This window comes from Mytilus galloprovincialis, chromosome 5 (assembly GCF_965363235.1).
Source record: "Mytilus galloprovincialis chromosome 5, xbMytGall1.hap1.1, whole genome shotgun sequence".
Taxonomy (NCBI): Eukaryota; Metazoa; Mollusca; class Bivalvia; order Mytilida; family Mytilidae; genus Mytilus; species Mytilus galloprovincialis.
In genome coordinates this window covers 76,201,527-76,216,658 of record NC_134842.1, presented here as the reverse complement: position 1 = coordinate 76,216,658, position 15,132 = coordinate 76,201,527, and the positions used below count along the sequence as shown (strand labels likewise).

Sequence of the window (15,132 nt, the reverse complement as noted above, 5' to 3'; positions counted from 1 at the left end):
CTTGAAACAACTTGTAGCGAACATTATAAGTAATTTCTATGCTTGGGCTAATTAAAAATAATCAATTTCTATTGTTATGAATAACAATGGACTGTGTTGTCGGGATGTCAAAGCAGTGGTTTTCAGAAACCCCGCTAGTCACACCCTGTATCTAAAATGCATTGTTATTCGTTATAATAGATCTATTCAACTTGCACTTGAATCAGAAATAAAAACTATGAAGTTTAACAATAGAGTACATGGTTTTTTTTGTAAGTCTTAGTTAACCAGTTTTGAACGTGCTAGTTACCGTTCAATTGATTTACATGTACAATGTTCGACAAATTAAACGTAAAGTTATGCATGAACACAGATCTGAAATAAATGTTACCTTTGACTTCACTTTTCGTTTGTTTTTGCGAAAATTCGTCTTTCAGATTGGCTTTTCTCTTCTCGGATTTCTACAAAAGTAGTTGCATCTTTTATTTGCACTCAAGATTGTACCCAACACCTTGACTAAAGTTAATTTGGCACGTTTAATTTTCAAAGCATCTGTGCGGTGACAAAATATATACTTCGACCCTTTGAAAAAAATATAAAAATTTCAAAAAACTTGAACCAATCACTTTCTCGGAAAAAAATGGTTGGATACATAGCAGTTTGACAGACACTAATTTTGATCATTGGGAAGCTTGATATTTACTTACACAATACAAAGGGATTAAACATTTAGCTGATTTTACAGAGGTATCTCCCTGTACATGTGGTAGTGTTAGGTACCATCTTAAACATGCTGAATTATTACTGTTATTTGAAATTTAATGCATCGGATAATTAAACAAATACAATATTGTCAAGAATATGAAAAATAAATAGCAAAGGGCCACATGACATCCTTTATTCTTCAGTGGTAAATTATATCAGACCAGAAAACAAGTCATTAATAGAATTATTCATGTTAATGGCCGTTTGGGCTTGTTTTAGAATTAGATCCTGTAGTAAAACGCAATCGTGGTTCGGACGTATCTATTTGAACAAAATTTAAACACGTAAACTATTTGGATTTGTTCCAGTTGAAAATTTCCCTGTTTTATCTTTTCTTATATTGCAGTTGTGTTGTTGAAGTGTTTACCATATATTTAGGTCAAATATGATATTATCAACTTTATTTTGAATTCATATACTGAAAATTTTCAGCACTTGAATCCATGAAAGTTACATATAGCAACAACTATGTCTGATCTTTACTCTTTCCTGTAGAATGCTTACATTAACTTAAGTTTACTATGAACCATGAAATTTATGATTTTTTTAAATTCATGTTTTCTCAATGAAACACACTAATTATTGAAGAACTACGGCTCAGTTATTATCGCTGTCGGAGTCAATACAACTGTCCCGTGGGCAGTCTTTATATCACGATAATGACTAAAAAAAATATCAGAGATGCAAAGGACTTTATTTAACATTCTATTAATTAAAAAAAGAAGCCGTACAACCCTTGTCAGCACTTCTTTTTCTTGTGATTCCTTCTTTTGAGTCAGAGGCAAATTGTGTACCACAGAAGACTTCCCAGATTGTGACACTGACACTGTGTCAGGCTTCGAGTCGGATGGATCTGGAGACATTGTCGAAATATCAGCTTTCGTTATGTAGCTAGGTACATGCGTGTCCTTTCCTAAAAATTGAAATAAGTAAAAACTACAGCATCGGTTGTTTAAACATTACACATTTTGACAAGTGTCTTCTTTGCAGCATTGACCATCATTTATATCGCTACATCTTTGGGATGTATACGCCATACGAAGACACTACTGAAACATAAATCATCTCGTTTCCACTTTGATTTCAACCATCCTAACTTTTAACTTTCTAGCTGTTAATCAAGTCCTGTTTGTCAACTCTTTATTCAGTGAACCATGGGATCTTCTACTGCCGTATCATTATGCGTACATGGAATGTTTGTGCAATAAAATAAAAAATAGAAAATAAGCAACATGACCCTTAACAAATACTGGGGATATCGTTGCTGCTCCGGAAGTAGACAATTTATTCCTTAATAATACCTTTCTTGTACAATTCGTCAGGAAAAGAAAAGTTTTTTATGATTTGTATATATATACTATTTTTGATATTTAGTATATGCCTAGTTCGCCTTTGTATTATCTGTTTGTTTTAAACTTCGGATATATATATATATATATATATATATACAAAAAAAGTTTCTTTTCAAGCAGTGTACAGAATTATATATTAAAAATTAAATACACAAAAAGAGTTTTAAAAGCAGCATTGTCTAGCGCTTTCATCCATCTTGGGACTTTTCATGACTATGAACGTCGTTATGGGATGGATGGATAATCTTCTTTTGCGAAGAGTTTTATCCAATAACGTCGCGTCATACTACTAATATGTTACGAACAATGACGTTACGTCATAATACTAATGTGTTCCCCATAACGACGTTCATAGTCTTGAAAAGTCCCAAGATGGATGAAAGCGCTAGACAATGCTGCTTTTAAAACTCTTTTTGTGTATTTAATTTTTAATATATATATATATATATATATATATATATATGGCGATCCGATGGATACACCTGTTGTAGAGTTGTCACTGACTCAGACGTACTTATGAATATAATTATTTTCTGTGACTGTATATTACATTAATTTGTAGGATCCTTTACTATAGATAATTTAGCTGATCTGTAACAATAACATCTTCATGCCTTATATATCATGTACTGTAGTACGCCGCTAGATTAAAACTGACGTGGAAAGGTAACACATGCCCACCGAAAGCTCTTTTTTTGAGAGCCCAGGTGGTCGTGTGGTCTAGCGGGACGGCTGCAGCGCAGGCGATTTGGTGTCACGATATCACAGTAGCATAGCTTCGAATCCCGGCGAGGGAAGAACCAAAAATTTGCGAAAGCAAATTTACAGATCTCACATTGTTGGGTTGGTGTTTAGACGAGTTGTATATATATATATATATATAGAGAGAGAGAGAGAGAGAGAGAGAGAGAGAGAGAGAGAGAGAGAAAGAGAGAGAGAGAGGGAGAGAGAGAGAGAGAGAGAGAGAGAGAGAGAGAGATAGACAGGAAGAATGTTTAAAAGTGTGTTATCGTTTGCAATAAAACAATATTTGTACTCGCAATTTGACTTATATTATTTTCATCTAGATGCAATTTTAGAAAATAAATACAGAACAAAATCAATAGTTATCTAGATGAAATTGACACACAGCTTCACAGAAACAAACACAAACCGACACTATTGCATATTATTCTATTATTAAACACATGGTTTACCTGGATCTTTCACCCATTCCAAAAGGGTGTTTTTGAACTGACGAACATGTATCGATTTTTTTGACATTCCAACTTTCTCCATGACATCTTTGAATTTATCATCTTCCGATTCCGACAGCTGCAATACATTGCATTCACCTGAAACAAAGTTTATAGGCTATAGAACATTAAGTTCCAGTACGTCAATATAAATTTTTTTTTTCTGACTGCATCTGATGATCCTTTACGATAGACACTTAGCTAATCTGCAATCATTTCTATTTACAATAATACAATATGTACTGTGTGATAACTCTACTCTGTAGATTATACTGACGAGGATACGTAACACTAGGCAACCAAAAACTTGTGTTGTTCTGTCTAGGTAGGTGAGCTGTTTAGAGTACACCACACGTTTTATATTACCTGATTTAATAGCATGCATGAAGACTGCAGATTGGCTAATTAGATATAAATATTTACCGTAAAGTATCGTAAAATAAAGTCACAGAAAAAATAAGTACGTCTAAACAAGTGACAATAGACCACCAGTGAAAGTAATAAATGGCTAAAAACACATTTTATTCATAACTACCATAAATATCAGCACAACAATGCATAAAATAGTGATCATCCCTCATCGGGATTCGAACTCATGCTATAATGATATCGAGACAACACCGCATGTACTAGCTGTGTCCAACCAGCTATTACGACCATATAGCCATCAATGCAAAACTAATAATGTGTGTGATTATTTTTGTAAGTGTTCACCATTTTATTGATGTAATGTGTTAATACTATGAACGATAAATATTTTACTGAACCGATAAATATTGCTAGATACAAACGATATGCCCATATTCAAATTAATCGGTAGTATATAAAGAAGAAACTAATTACAAGATCAAACTGAATAACGTTACATTGTAAGTAATGCCTCTACATGTCAATACAAGTCAAAATATATCCACAACAAATAGATATATCAAGCTTTTTTTTTACATGGGAAAAGTTGAAAAATCCTCTACTTAATTCATAATTATTGCCGGGTTCGTCTTGGTCAGCATTGATTTTTTTTTATCTCTGTTAAGCGCTTGGAAACATTAATGATACGTTGTTTTTTTTAAATATTGAACGTTTTATTCGTTTTAGTCATCAAGGATCGCAATATAATTCATTAGCGTTTATTAATATGAAGAATATAAAAAAAGACAAGGGATACGAGACAGTTAAACATCCAATTCGAATTAAGGAATATTCAGATAAATTTTCAAAATCATTTCCCAATTGTTGTCCTCACCACACTTTAGAGCAATTCTGCCATATTATCCCAGATTTTGTCCAAACTGGTTGTTACAACTTGCCAAAGTTATATATAGTTCCAAAATCTTTGGGTATTTAGCAGTTACGATGAATAAAATTGTTTACATTAATTTGCGCTATTTCCCATAAAACAGCCTAGTTTGCATATTAGTAAAAATGGCTTAAAAACCCATCATATTTAAGATAAATCTGGATATTTGATATAGCTCTTAAATTAAATATTATTTAGTTATATGTTGCAAAGAACACTATTTAATAACGACAAAAATAGCCATCTGCGAATTTTGAAACACTTGGCAGGTTGCAAGAGAGTTCGCGCAACAGATGTAATAAACAACTTGCAAAAACAACATGTACTCAATGGCAATTTTCTATCAAGATCCTATCTTTTATTCCTAACTTTTATAATATTTTGAAATGTGTATATCAGTTCTAAGACAGATAAAACAAATAGCTGCGCAAATAATGGAAAGTTGATCAAAGTTGACGGGTGCCACATGTGGAGCAAGATCCGCTTACCCTTCCGGAGCACCTGAGATCAACCCTAGTTTTTTGGTGGGGTTCGTGTTGTTTATTCTTTTGTTTTCTATGTTGTGTCGTGTGTGTTGTTGTTTGTTTGTCCTTTTCATTTTTAGCCATGGCGTTGTCAGTTTGTTTTTGATTTATGAGTTTAACTGTCCCTTTGGTATCTTTCGTCCCTCTTTGATTAAAAACACTCCTAAAATTACCATAAAATGGAATAATTCTAATAGTTTGTGCCTTGCTTTTTAACAAAAATTGCTTAGAGTAGGAGGGAACTTGGCTTATTTTATGTTGAAAAATATGTTTGTCTAAATATATGTGTTTTTTCTCTCTTGTTAATGTGCAAATTTTTACATTAAGTTATCCAAAGGTAGTCTCGATGTTATTTTTGTGGTTAAACTGTCCTCCTTAGTGGAATCTTTCGCTGGCAAATATGGTAGCTTTCAGTGATGAAAAGCAGACAACCCATATATTAGACAAGGTTTATCTTTGTACATAGGACACAACCATAACCTTAAATTTATTCACAGCACGGAGGGCATTGAGACTTTTTTGTATCAACTTTCCACATGTTTCAGGAGGTGTATTATTAGATTATGACATTGTTTTCTGTTGATCATGCTGCTATAAAATTGTCAATTTAACTATGCCGATGGCACAAATCTTTTTTGGGATACAGTAGCGGGACTTTGCAACAAAGTGTAGATTCAGCGATCATGCTGACATTAAGACTAACCTCAAAAACTTGTTAAAGGCGAAACGCTGATAGTCATGTTTTTATTCATGTATGTATAAAATAAATTTTATTTCAAATTGACATATGTGTTTGTCTCTTGTAGAAATACGCTAACTATATATTTGATGTTTTATACACATGCCTCAATATGTTAGAGAGTACATTATATGAGAAAACTTAACATTGTTGTTATGTCGACTGTTATCCAAGAAGCTAGATAAGAATCACTATCTGTCATTCATGTCAGCTTCACAAAATGAAAGTTACAGTTTTCTCAGCATCTGCTTGATATTTGACATAAAGCTTATAAGGTAGTTTAAAAACCACTAATTCATACAGTCCGTGTAACGTAAAAGTTAACAATACGAACGATGCCCGAACCATGTACGGACGATGCCCGAACGATGTACGTACGCTTCCCGAACGATGTACGAATGCAAACGAAACGCTGACCGAACGTTGTACGGACGCTGAACGAATGATGTACGAACGAAACCATGTACCATAAACCATACCACAAACGATAACATAAGCGCCCTTCTATCGTACATCGTATGATTTTGCGTACATCGTTTCATTTAGCGTATACCGTATCGTTTAGCGTACATCGTTTCGTTTAGCGTATATCGTATCGTTTAAGCGTACATCGTTTCTTGGCGTGCATAGTTAAGCGTACATGTTTTTTTAAATATAAAACAAAAATTGTGTTCTGTTTAATCTTTTGATATAGGTGATAATATGTGTAAAATTTAGATTGGATACATGTTTTAGTTTTTAATTAATAATTTAATAGATGATAATTTAATCTGACTCGATCTTGATCCAACATTATTTACATAAAAAGTTTGAAAAATAAACACTGAAATAAATTTAAACAAATTAAAAAATACAAAAAAATGATTTATTTTAGCCGTAGAAATACGTACTTGATGAATGTGCGAGTAAACTACAGTCTGCCAGAGATGGGTCCGATTACTTTCAAAGTAATTGATTAAATTACAATTACTTTGTCATTTGTACGATTAAATTAAATTAATGATTACATCATTTCTGAAAGTGTCTGATTAAATTAATGATTACATTGACAAAGTAATCATGATTACATCTGATTACAATGAATTAAAAAAACACATTTTTAATGATGTGAATGAATTAACGTTTAATATAACTATAGCACTTTTTAGAAAGTATTTTGTTTTATATATTTTAAAATGACATCTATTTATTAAACCACAAAAGTTCACTATATACGTACATGAATATTGTGTCACCATTTCTCTTTATCATTGATCTCTGAATTATTTGACTTCAATTCAATTGAATATATGGCTTTATAAAGAGTTTGCTATTTGTCTTTTGACCTCTTCCAGACTTAATTTGTATTTCAAGGTGCACTTTATGGAAGTTAAAATATGGATGAAATAAAGTTACCAGATAAAGACTATGTAAAATTTTAATAGAATTGTTTAAACAAATTGTAAACAAAATACACGTACTATAAATCAATGCAATTTACATGTCCAATCAAAGTACATACAAAATTTTCTTATTTTAAACAAAATTCTTTAAATTTAGTTTGTTCTAATTAGATAAATTTAAACATGTCTGATTAATCTTTTATCTTATATATTGTCCTACAGCTATACTCAATTGGAAATTGCAATAAAAACAAACCTTAATTGGTTTCCTACCTGTCAATTCAGAGTTGACAAAAATCACAATATTAACAAAAGATTATAATTCAGGGTTAATGAAAAGTATAATATTACTTAAATATAATACTTTTTTTTTATCAAAGATATATATATTGTGAAAATATGTACAATATCTTTTACTATGGCCAGAGACTTAAAATTGTATTATATGTCTCTTCTAAGGCTAATGATGACTTTTCAATACTGTAAAAGTTTATTTTTTATTGAAGTATACAAATCAATTAACATGCTTTTTAAAGTAAACCAAACTATCTTAACTTGTAAAATATTCATTAAATAAGAATAACAAAAAATCTTTTATTGACCATAAACACAGTTCAAGATTTTTTCATTGTAATCAGAATGTAATCATAAAGTAATCAGGATTACAGGGCATTTTGAAAAGTAATTGATTAAATTAAATTACATGTAATCAGATTTTGGGCTGATTAATGATTACAATGATTACTTGAAAAATTGTAATCAATTACAGCTGATTAACGATTACAATTACAATTACCCCAAGTCTGCAGTCTGCAGAGAATTCCGTCATTTTTTTTTAAAATAGCCTAAGGAATCACCATTTTTTTTTCTTTAAATGAACAATGTATTTTAGATGGAATTCGGAATTAATCTTATGTTCTTACAAAAGTATATTCGGGGTCTTAAGGTTGACTTTTTGTTTAAATTGGTTAATTTTTTTTTTATGTATTCTCTTTTATAGCATGTATTCTAAAATCGACTGATTAGCAGTTTTATCTATATGTCGTAATTAAACCATATGTTTTTAGATTAAAGATATGTTTTATTCATTTTAAAATCAGACGAGAAAAAAAATAATTATTCGAAAAATTTCAAATAAAAACAATTTCTCATATGTGCCTCATCAACTCTAAACATAAATCCCTACCAATGTACAAACGATTTTGTATTATTTATCCTATAAATGCACTTGACTTTAAATAATCATCAACATTTGTCCGGCAAAAAACTAGACCACTCCCTCTATTCTTTAATTTTCTTATACCATTTTCCTCTGTCCTTTATTTTGCCCGTTATACACTATTCTAAATTTTTCTTTTTTTTTCTTTTTTTTTCCTGTATCTATATCTCCTTTATTCGGAGCAACCCACCCTAAATATACATATGATATACACGGTCTATAGGTGATATCTTGTGCCGTGATACACATGTTTGCTTAACACAGGATGTCCTTGTTTATATTTATTTATTGAATGCTTCTCTTTGTAACTTCATTGGGGTGTAAAAGCGTTGACAGAAGTACATTTTGTATGAAACACGAAAGCGCTTCATTCTAAAAAAATTACGCACGGTCAACGCTTTTACAACCCTATGAAGTTACAAAAAGAAGCATTCAATACTTATAAATACATTGCTTAGCTAGGATCATGAAAACACGATTTCTACCAAGTTTTTATTTACCTCTGCACTATATTGTGGGACCTCGTGTCATCATGAATGGTAGATTTTATTGTGTAATGAAATTGATTAAGGAATAAGGCAATATTGCAGTGTAGCCAATCAGAATAACGTATTATAATGAAACATACATCTAATTTTATTATATTAACATTGAAAATGTCCTCCTAATGATACATCTGATAGTTGCCACTGGACATCAAACAGCTAACTATAAATTCATCCGTTATATTCTCAGTTTTGTTATAATGTGAAAATCAAACAACATGATGATACAATAATTATTGCAGATTTGCACTAGGGAAATAATGGGAAATAATTGTAAACAAAACCACTCAGTCACATCCCTACGGCAAAAATTAAAGTCTAGCCTTTTCACATTAAAATACGTTATTTCCATCTATTTCAATCTATTCTAAATAATTTTAAACAATTTTAAATCAAACGGTCATTTTTCTTATTTGCCATAAAAAAAAACCAATTATTTTCATTTCTTATTTTAAACAGATCGATTGTTTTTCAATTGTCGGTGCCTGTGAGCATTTATAAAACCATGTTTGCCAGAAAGAAAGCTACATAGTAGTTATCAAAAGGTACCAGGATTATAATTTAGTACGCCAGACGCGCGTTTCGTCTACATAAGGCTCATCAGTGACGCTCAAATCGAAATATTTATAAAGCCAACAGGAACATAAAAATGTCTAAGAAATACTTCGAGGCTCTACATGTATTTTCTAATTTCTGTTGTAAATATGTGGTGTATTGAAAAGTGGTAATTCCTGAATACTGATTTGAACCCATCAAGCATCTAGGGTTAATAACAAATCTATGGTAGTGTCTTTTTCTTTACTCGCAAAGTATTCACCTCAATCATGTTTTATTTATGAAAATTGCTCATTGCTGGCGAATGTTAAACATTGATATCTAGGTTTTCAATTGTTTAGTTGTTAGGTTACTGTCTGATCTCGCAAACATGACATTTTATGGTCATTATTGTTTGCATCTAATTGCACCAATGCATTAAAAAGATATAAACGCGACACCGTACGAGAGTCGTTATTTTACATAAACTATATTAGTATTGTTTTTCTTTAACCAAAACGAAATACGAAACCACTTCTCGCAATTCGCTTTGGAGTTATTGTGCTTGTCTTTGGACAAAATATAGCCTTGTTTCAAAAACAAAACGTATAAGAGTAATATATAAAACTGGACTAGAGTGAAAAGTTGGGAAGTAGGAATTCCGAATTTTAATTGAATGTTCTAAATCTTAGTGTATTTCTGATATATGATTGTACAGACTCAAAAATGTCTTTGTTTTGCTGAAATGAAAAGTCACCGTCACCAGCCAATAAAAGCAAAATGGATATAGTAGATCTTTCTAATTTTGAAAACAATATTTCTCTTGCTTCGTTGATAAAAGGGCACTTAAAAATAGTGAATACTATCCTCAACAGAATGACCACAGCTGCTTGCGGGATTGGGTTTAATATTGATAAGGTTTACATCTGCATTTGAATAACTGCACCATATTTCTCAACTGCACTGGTATTAAACTGATAACCGTAACTGGAATTACGACTATCCCAATATGGCGACGGCAGATATAGGTAAAATCTTAACAGCCATTTTTCTAAAATGTAGCATGTTTTTGTCAATAGTTACAGCACTGCAAGGTTTTTCCATACCATTACATCATATTTGAACCGTAACGGTGCACTGGAATTGTCTAAGCACTTTGAAAATTACCGTTGGAAAATACTGCCAAGATCTGTTACAGAATAAGGTTGTCAAAGTTGAGAAAAACGCTTGGTACTTTTATATACTTTGTGGAAAGATAGAAAAACACTATAATATTCGTCAGAACTCAAAGATTCTTCGATTGTCCTCAGAATATTTTTAAAGATGAATAATTAAAAATTTGTATACCAAACATTTAAAATTTTACTCGGCGTTTATAAATAGCATTGAAAGTACAACAGCTCAAAAACGATAATCACTCTTTCTCAGGTTGAGATGGAATATGTTCGTTATTTGATTTAACGAGTTTAACAATCGAAACCCCGGAAATTTCGTCTTATGACAAGCACGAAAAATGGCGAAACTGAACTTCCAACAGCGGTCAATGACTTCTAATTATACAATGTTCTTTCAATGGATGTTTTAAATGCAATGTAGAACTTATTAATTAAGACATTTCTTATCCCTTTTGAAATATATATATATATGAAGTCACATGCACGAAGAAGTTTGTCTGTCTGAAAATAGAAAAGAAAAAAGGCAGTATGGCCATCTTGCCAAAAGAAAAGTCATGATGAACTTATGAAAAACAAGTCAGGATACATTAATAGCTAAGAAAGGCAGAACAGAATAGAGTATAAAAAAAACAGGACTACATTTACATTGAGATTACATTGAAAGAAAAATGCAGGACATCATTTTTCATCCTGGCCACAACTCCCCCACCCCTACCCTGTAAAAATTTAATGGTATCTCCCTAGTGTTGATTTCGACAACGATCTTTAATTGTAATCGCAGAGAAATAGTCAATTGTAAGTCGGTGTGACTCTATCCACCACCAACACATAACCACAAGCTGAGTGAGGAGACTTTCTTGCTATTAGACCTCTAGAACTATTTCCGACCTTGTCGTCTTATTTTTTAAATTACGTCATTGATGATCTGATCACTACAACGTTTTAACAAAATATTCGTTCCCGTGAAAACTAAGATTTGTTTAACTTTCAAATTTCATCGTGGTCTCTTCTCAGGATATAGCGGCTATCTTTATGTTGGCTTTACAGCTGATTTCCTAATGCATGTAAAGCGAGACTTTGGTTAGCTTGATTGCTTAGTTTGTATCATTTACAATTGTAATTTGGATAATTTCCAATCAAATTTAAATATAATATATACAGATTAAAATATGCCTCTATATGGTTTGGTGGCAATGTTATTTACAAAGCTTGAATTCATGTTTATACAAACAGAGCAAGCAAGCCTACCAAAGTTTTACTCTACAAGCATTCGGAAATTAGCTGTAAAGTCGACAAGATAACAGGTTAATGTCTTCAAGTGAATTTAAGATTTGTTGCAATTCTAAAGTACAATGGTTAAATCAATCTTAACTTTGATGTGCCACATGGGCATCCCTATAAAATAAGACAGTTCATGCGTGACCCATGGCATTAGATATTATGCATGTCAGTGGATATTTTCTTTGTAAAGCTAGCACTAATAACCTATATTATTTACGTGTCTGAAATATTTTGCAAAGTGAAACTAAACTCTTGAACAGACCATTCATGAACGTCGTTTGTGTGCATTCTGGATTTACACGTATGAAAAACTCTTCACTTTTCGGGATTCGAGGAAAACAAATTTAGCAAAAACTGTTCAGGAACACAAATAAAAAATAATTCTGTATCATAAATTTAATTTGTTAATATTTGCAACTCTTAAAACCAGCTGATAATTTTTTATTCATCATGTTGAATAACCTAACAAATGGGGATACATGTAAACACGACTTCCCAAAATTAATCTTAAATTCAACTACGTTACCCAACACTTTTAATATTGAAACAATACAAGATATTAATATTTTTTTTTATCAAATTCGAATACTGAGAGCTATCTGAAGTCTGTTCATAGGATCTCATTTTTAATATAGGCGTGGCAATCCATCACTTTAATCCAATCAACTGTTCTTAATAATAAAGATTGACGTGCAATTGTGTCTGTGTCAAGTTAGATAAATATATTCATATTTCTGGACGTACATATGTCAGGGTTTAGGCTATTTCATTCGATAGTAGTATATGAAAAAAAGGATTTTCTGATATTCTATCTTTAACTGAAAAAAAATGGCATTAAATCGTAGAGGCAGTCCCACTTTATGTGAAGAAAAGAACATTTTGAGCTTTTTTGGATTTTTTTTGTCCACTAGCAAATGTCTGCCTGTACCTCTGATTATATATATAACTTCCGGACTAGCAAACAAAGGCAACCCAGTTACTAATCTTCCTGCTTCCAACTGAACGACATGTTCCAGATTGTTGGAATCTTGTTTAGTACAGTCATTCCATAACTCACGTGCATATTACATAATTGATCTTATAAGTGTATGGGAATAAGATAATTCCTAGTCAATACATATTTCAATATTTTTAGAAATTTAATCTTGTGCTTGCACACTTTAAAACGTTTTCTATATTGTATAGAATTTACCATTGGAATCAAAATTAATACTTAAATGTTTATGACAGGAGACAATTCTACCGGTGTGTAGAAATACCGCAAAGGACTTCTTAGTGCACTAAGAAGAAAGCTTTTGCACTAAGGACATTAAAACGATGTTTTGAGACCCCAAAGAACATGAATATAAGAGGATATGAGTATATAACTCATATTTATAAAGTTTGGTATCAAAAGATATTGTAATTTTGAAGTAAAATGCTTTTTAATCTGCGCGTGCCACTCGGCAATCATCATGTTCAATAAACCTTATCCAATAAACAATTGTCTTACCACCCACCAATCATCATGTTCAATCAACCTTATCCAATAAAAAAATGTCTTTTGATCGTTACTAATTGATTAATTAATGGTTGTTGTTGAATGGGTTTTTCCGTTGAATGCACCTAACGGTTTAGCATGGTATAATTTCAAGTTGATGAAAGAAAAATTAAAAATTGAATTTTGTGTTTACTTTACCTTTGTTAAAATTTGTTTTTAAGGAAACTGAATATGTAAGCTTCTTTTTTTTTAAGAGGCCAATTTTGAGATACAAATTGAGAAAAAAAAGGCTTCTGAGCTTTCATTTCCTATACATACTTTCATTATACCTTGAAAGACATATGAAAGTATGTGGCGTCCGTGGGGTTCTTCAAAACCCGATTACAAAAGTATTATAGAAATTTTAAAACTTTAAGCGGTAAATACTATTTTATGTTTTAAAAAGAGAATATAAATCATAAGTGTCTTCTATGAACGATAAATTTATTACTGAATAAACAAATTTTCATCTTTATTTTAACAATTGAAGATGAATACCATTTTCATTTATAATGTAATAAGCATAGTGATGTAAGAAATATAATGCACAATGTGGGAGAACTTAATAATTTAGTTAACTTAATCATATGACTCTAGAGCCCGTTCTGTCATGATTATTAATTTAAGAGACGCTAACAAACTGGACAACTGTGGAAATAAATGATTTTAAGATTTATAAATAAATGAAAGTGGTGTATGAATATATGAATATATACAACAAAAATAAGCGAAAGGAGATGTGGTATGGTTTTCCACAAAAGTTAAATTGAAGTAGATGGAAATAAATAAGTCATATTTACACTCTTAAAATGTGTTTAGGGCCTAAACATCAAGCTATACATATTTTTACTTGTAATGCATTTGTAAATATGTTCTTATCCTCAATATGTTCCTCTCCTAAACACGTGAAGGAAGTGTTTAAATTTAAACATGTTTAACCTTTATGTATTTAACCTGACAACATGTTAAAGATAAACATGTTTTGGTGCTGCCTCTTATCAACAGAAATGATACATTCTCAGTAAATCACATCAGAAATTAGATCAGACGATAACCTCATTAAAACTGAATATATTTGTTTTTGTAGAACATGAGTTTAGTCTCCCTTAAAACATAATAAATCATCATATAGAGACCAAGGCAGCAAAGATAGTCAAAATAATCTTTTTGCATTTGCCAGTATTCTATCCTTTTAAAATCCTTGCTGTGAGGTTTGGTTGACATCAGAAAAATGAATGAAATATTGGCTACTGGACCTTAAGCAACCAAATATCATCCTCACCTTTCCGTGAAGAGTTCACAATTATTTGTCTTTTTAAAATTAAAAGGATAAAAAAAAAATATGAGTTGAAAATACGCCATTACATTAGAAGTAAAAAAAGTAAAACAGACAGAAATACAGAATAAACACGACAGGAACAAACAAACGAAAAAAAAAACCCAGAACAATTTGAAATACCATATACATGTTTAATCCGTATACACGCGGATTATAAACGGGTCAAGGTTGGGCGAACATGAACTTCTACCGATTACACAGGTGACAATCAACTGATTGAGGCACGTGTCGAGAAAACCTTAAATAA

The 15,132-nt window shown here is 31.4% G+C and overlaps 2 protein-coding genes across 3 annotated transcripts in view; both read right to left on the bottom strand.

Moving 5' to 3' along the window:
* The window catches only part of LOC143074149 (uncharacterized), a 638,429-nt gene that overhangs the window by 287,125 nt on the left and 336,172 nt on the right, over positions 1 to 15,132 (bottom strand). The gene's annotated exons all lie outside the window — the stretch shown is intronic.
* The window catches only part of LOC143076429 (uncharacterized), a 376,981-nt gene that overhangs the window by 46,028 nt on the left and 315,821 nt on the right, over positions 1 to 15,132 (bottom strand). The window contains exons 3-5 of one of the 2 annotated variants that reach the window (XM_076252205.1): positions 3,293 to 3,430; positions 1,479 to 1,657; positions 371 to 440 (exon numbers count right to left, since the gene is read on the bottom strand). The exons of the other annotated variant lie outside the window; for it this stretch is intronic. Of the exons in view, the coding sequence (XP_076108320.1) occupies positions 371 to 440; positions 1,479 to 1,657; positions 3,293 to 3,430 (387 nt within the window). The remainder of the gene's footprint in view (positions 1 to 370; positions 441 to 1,478; positions 1,658 to 3,292; positions 3,431 to 15,132) is intronic. 2 annotated transcript variants of the gene reach the window in all.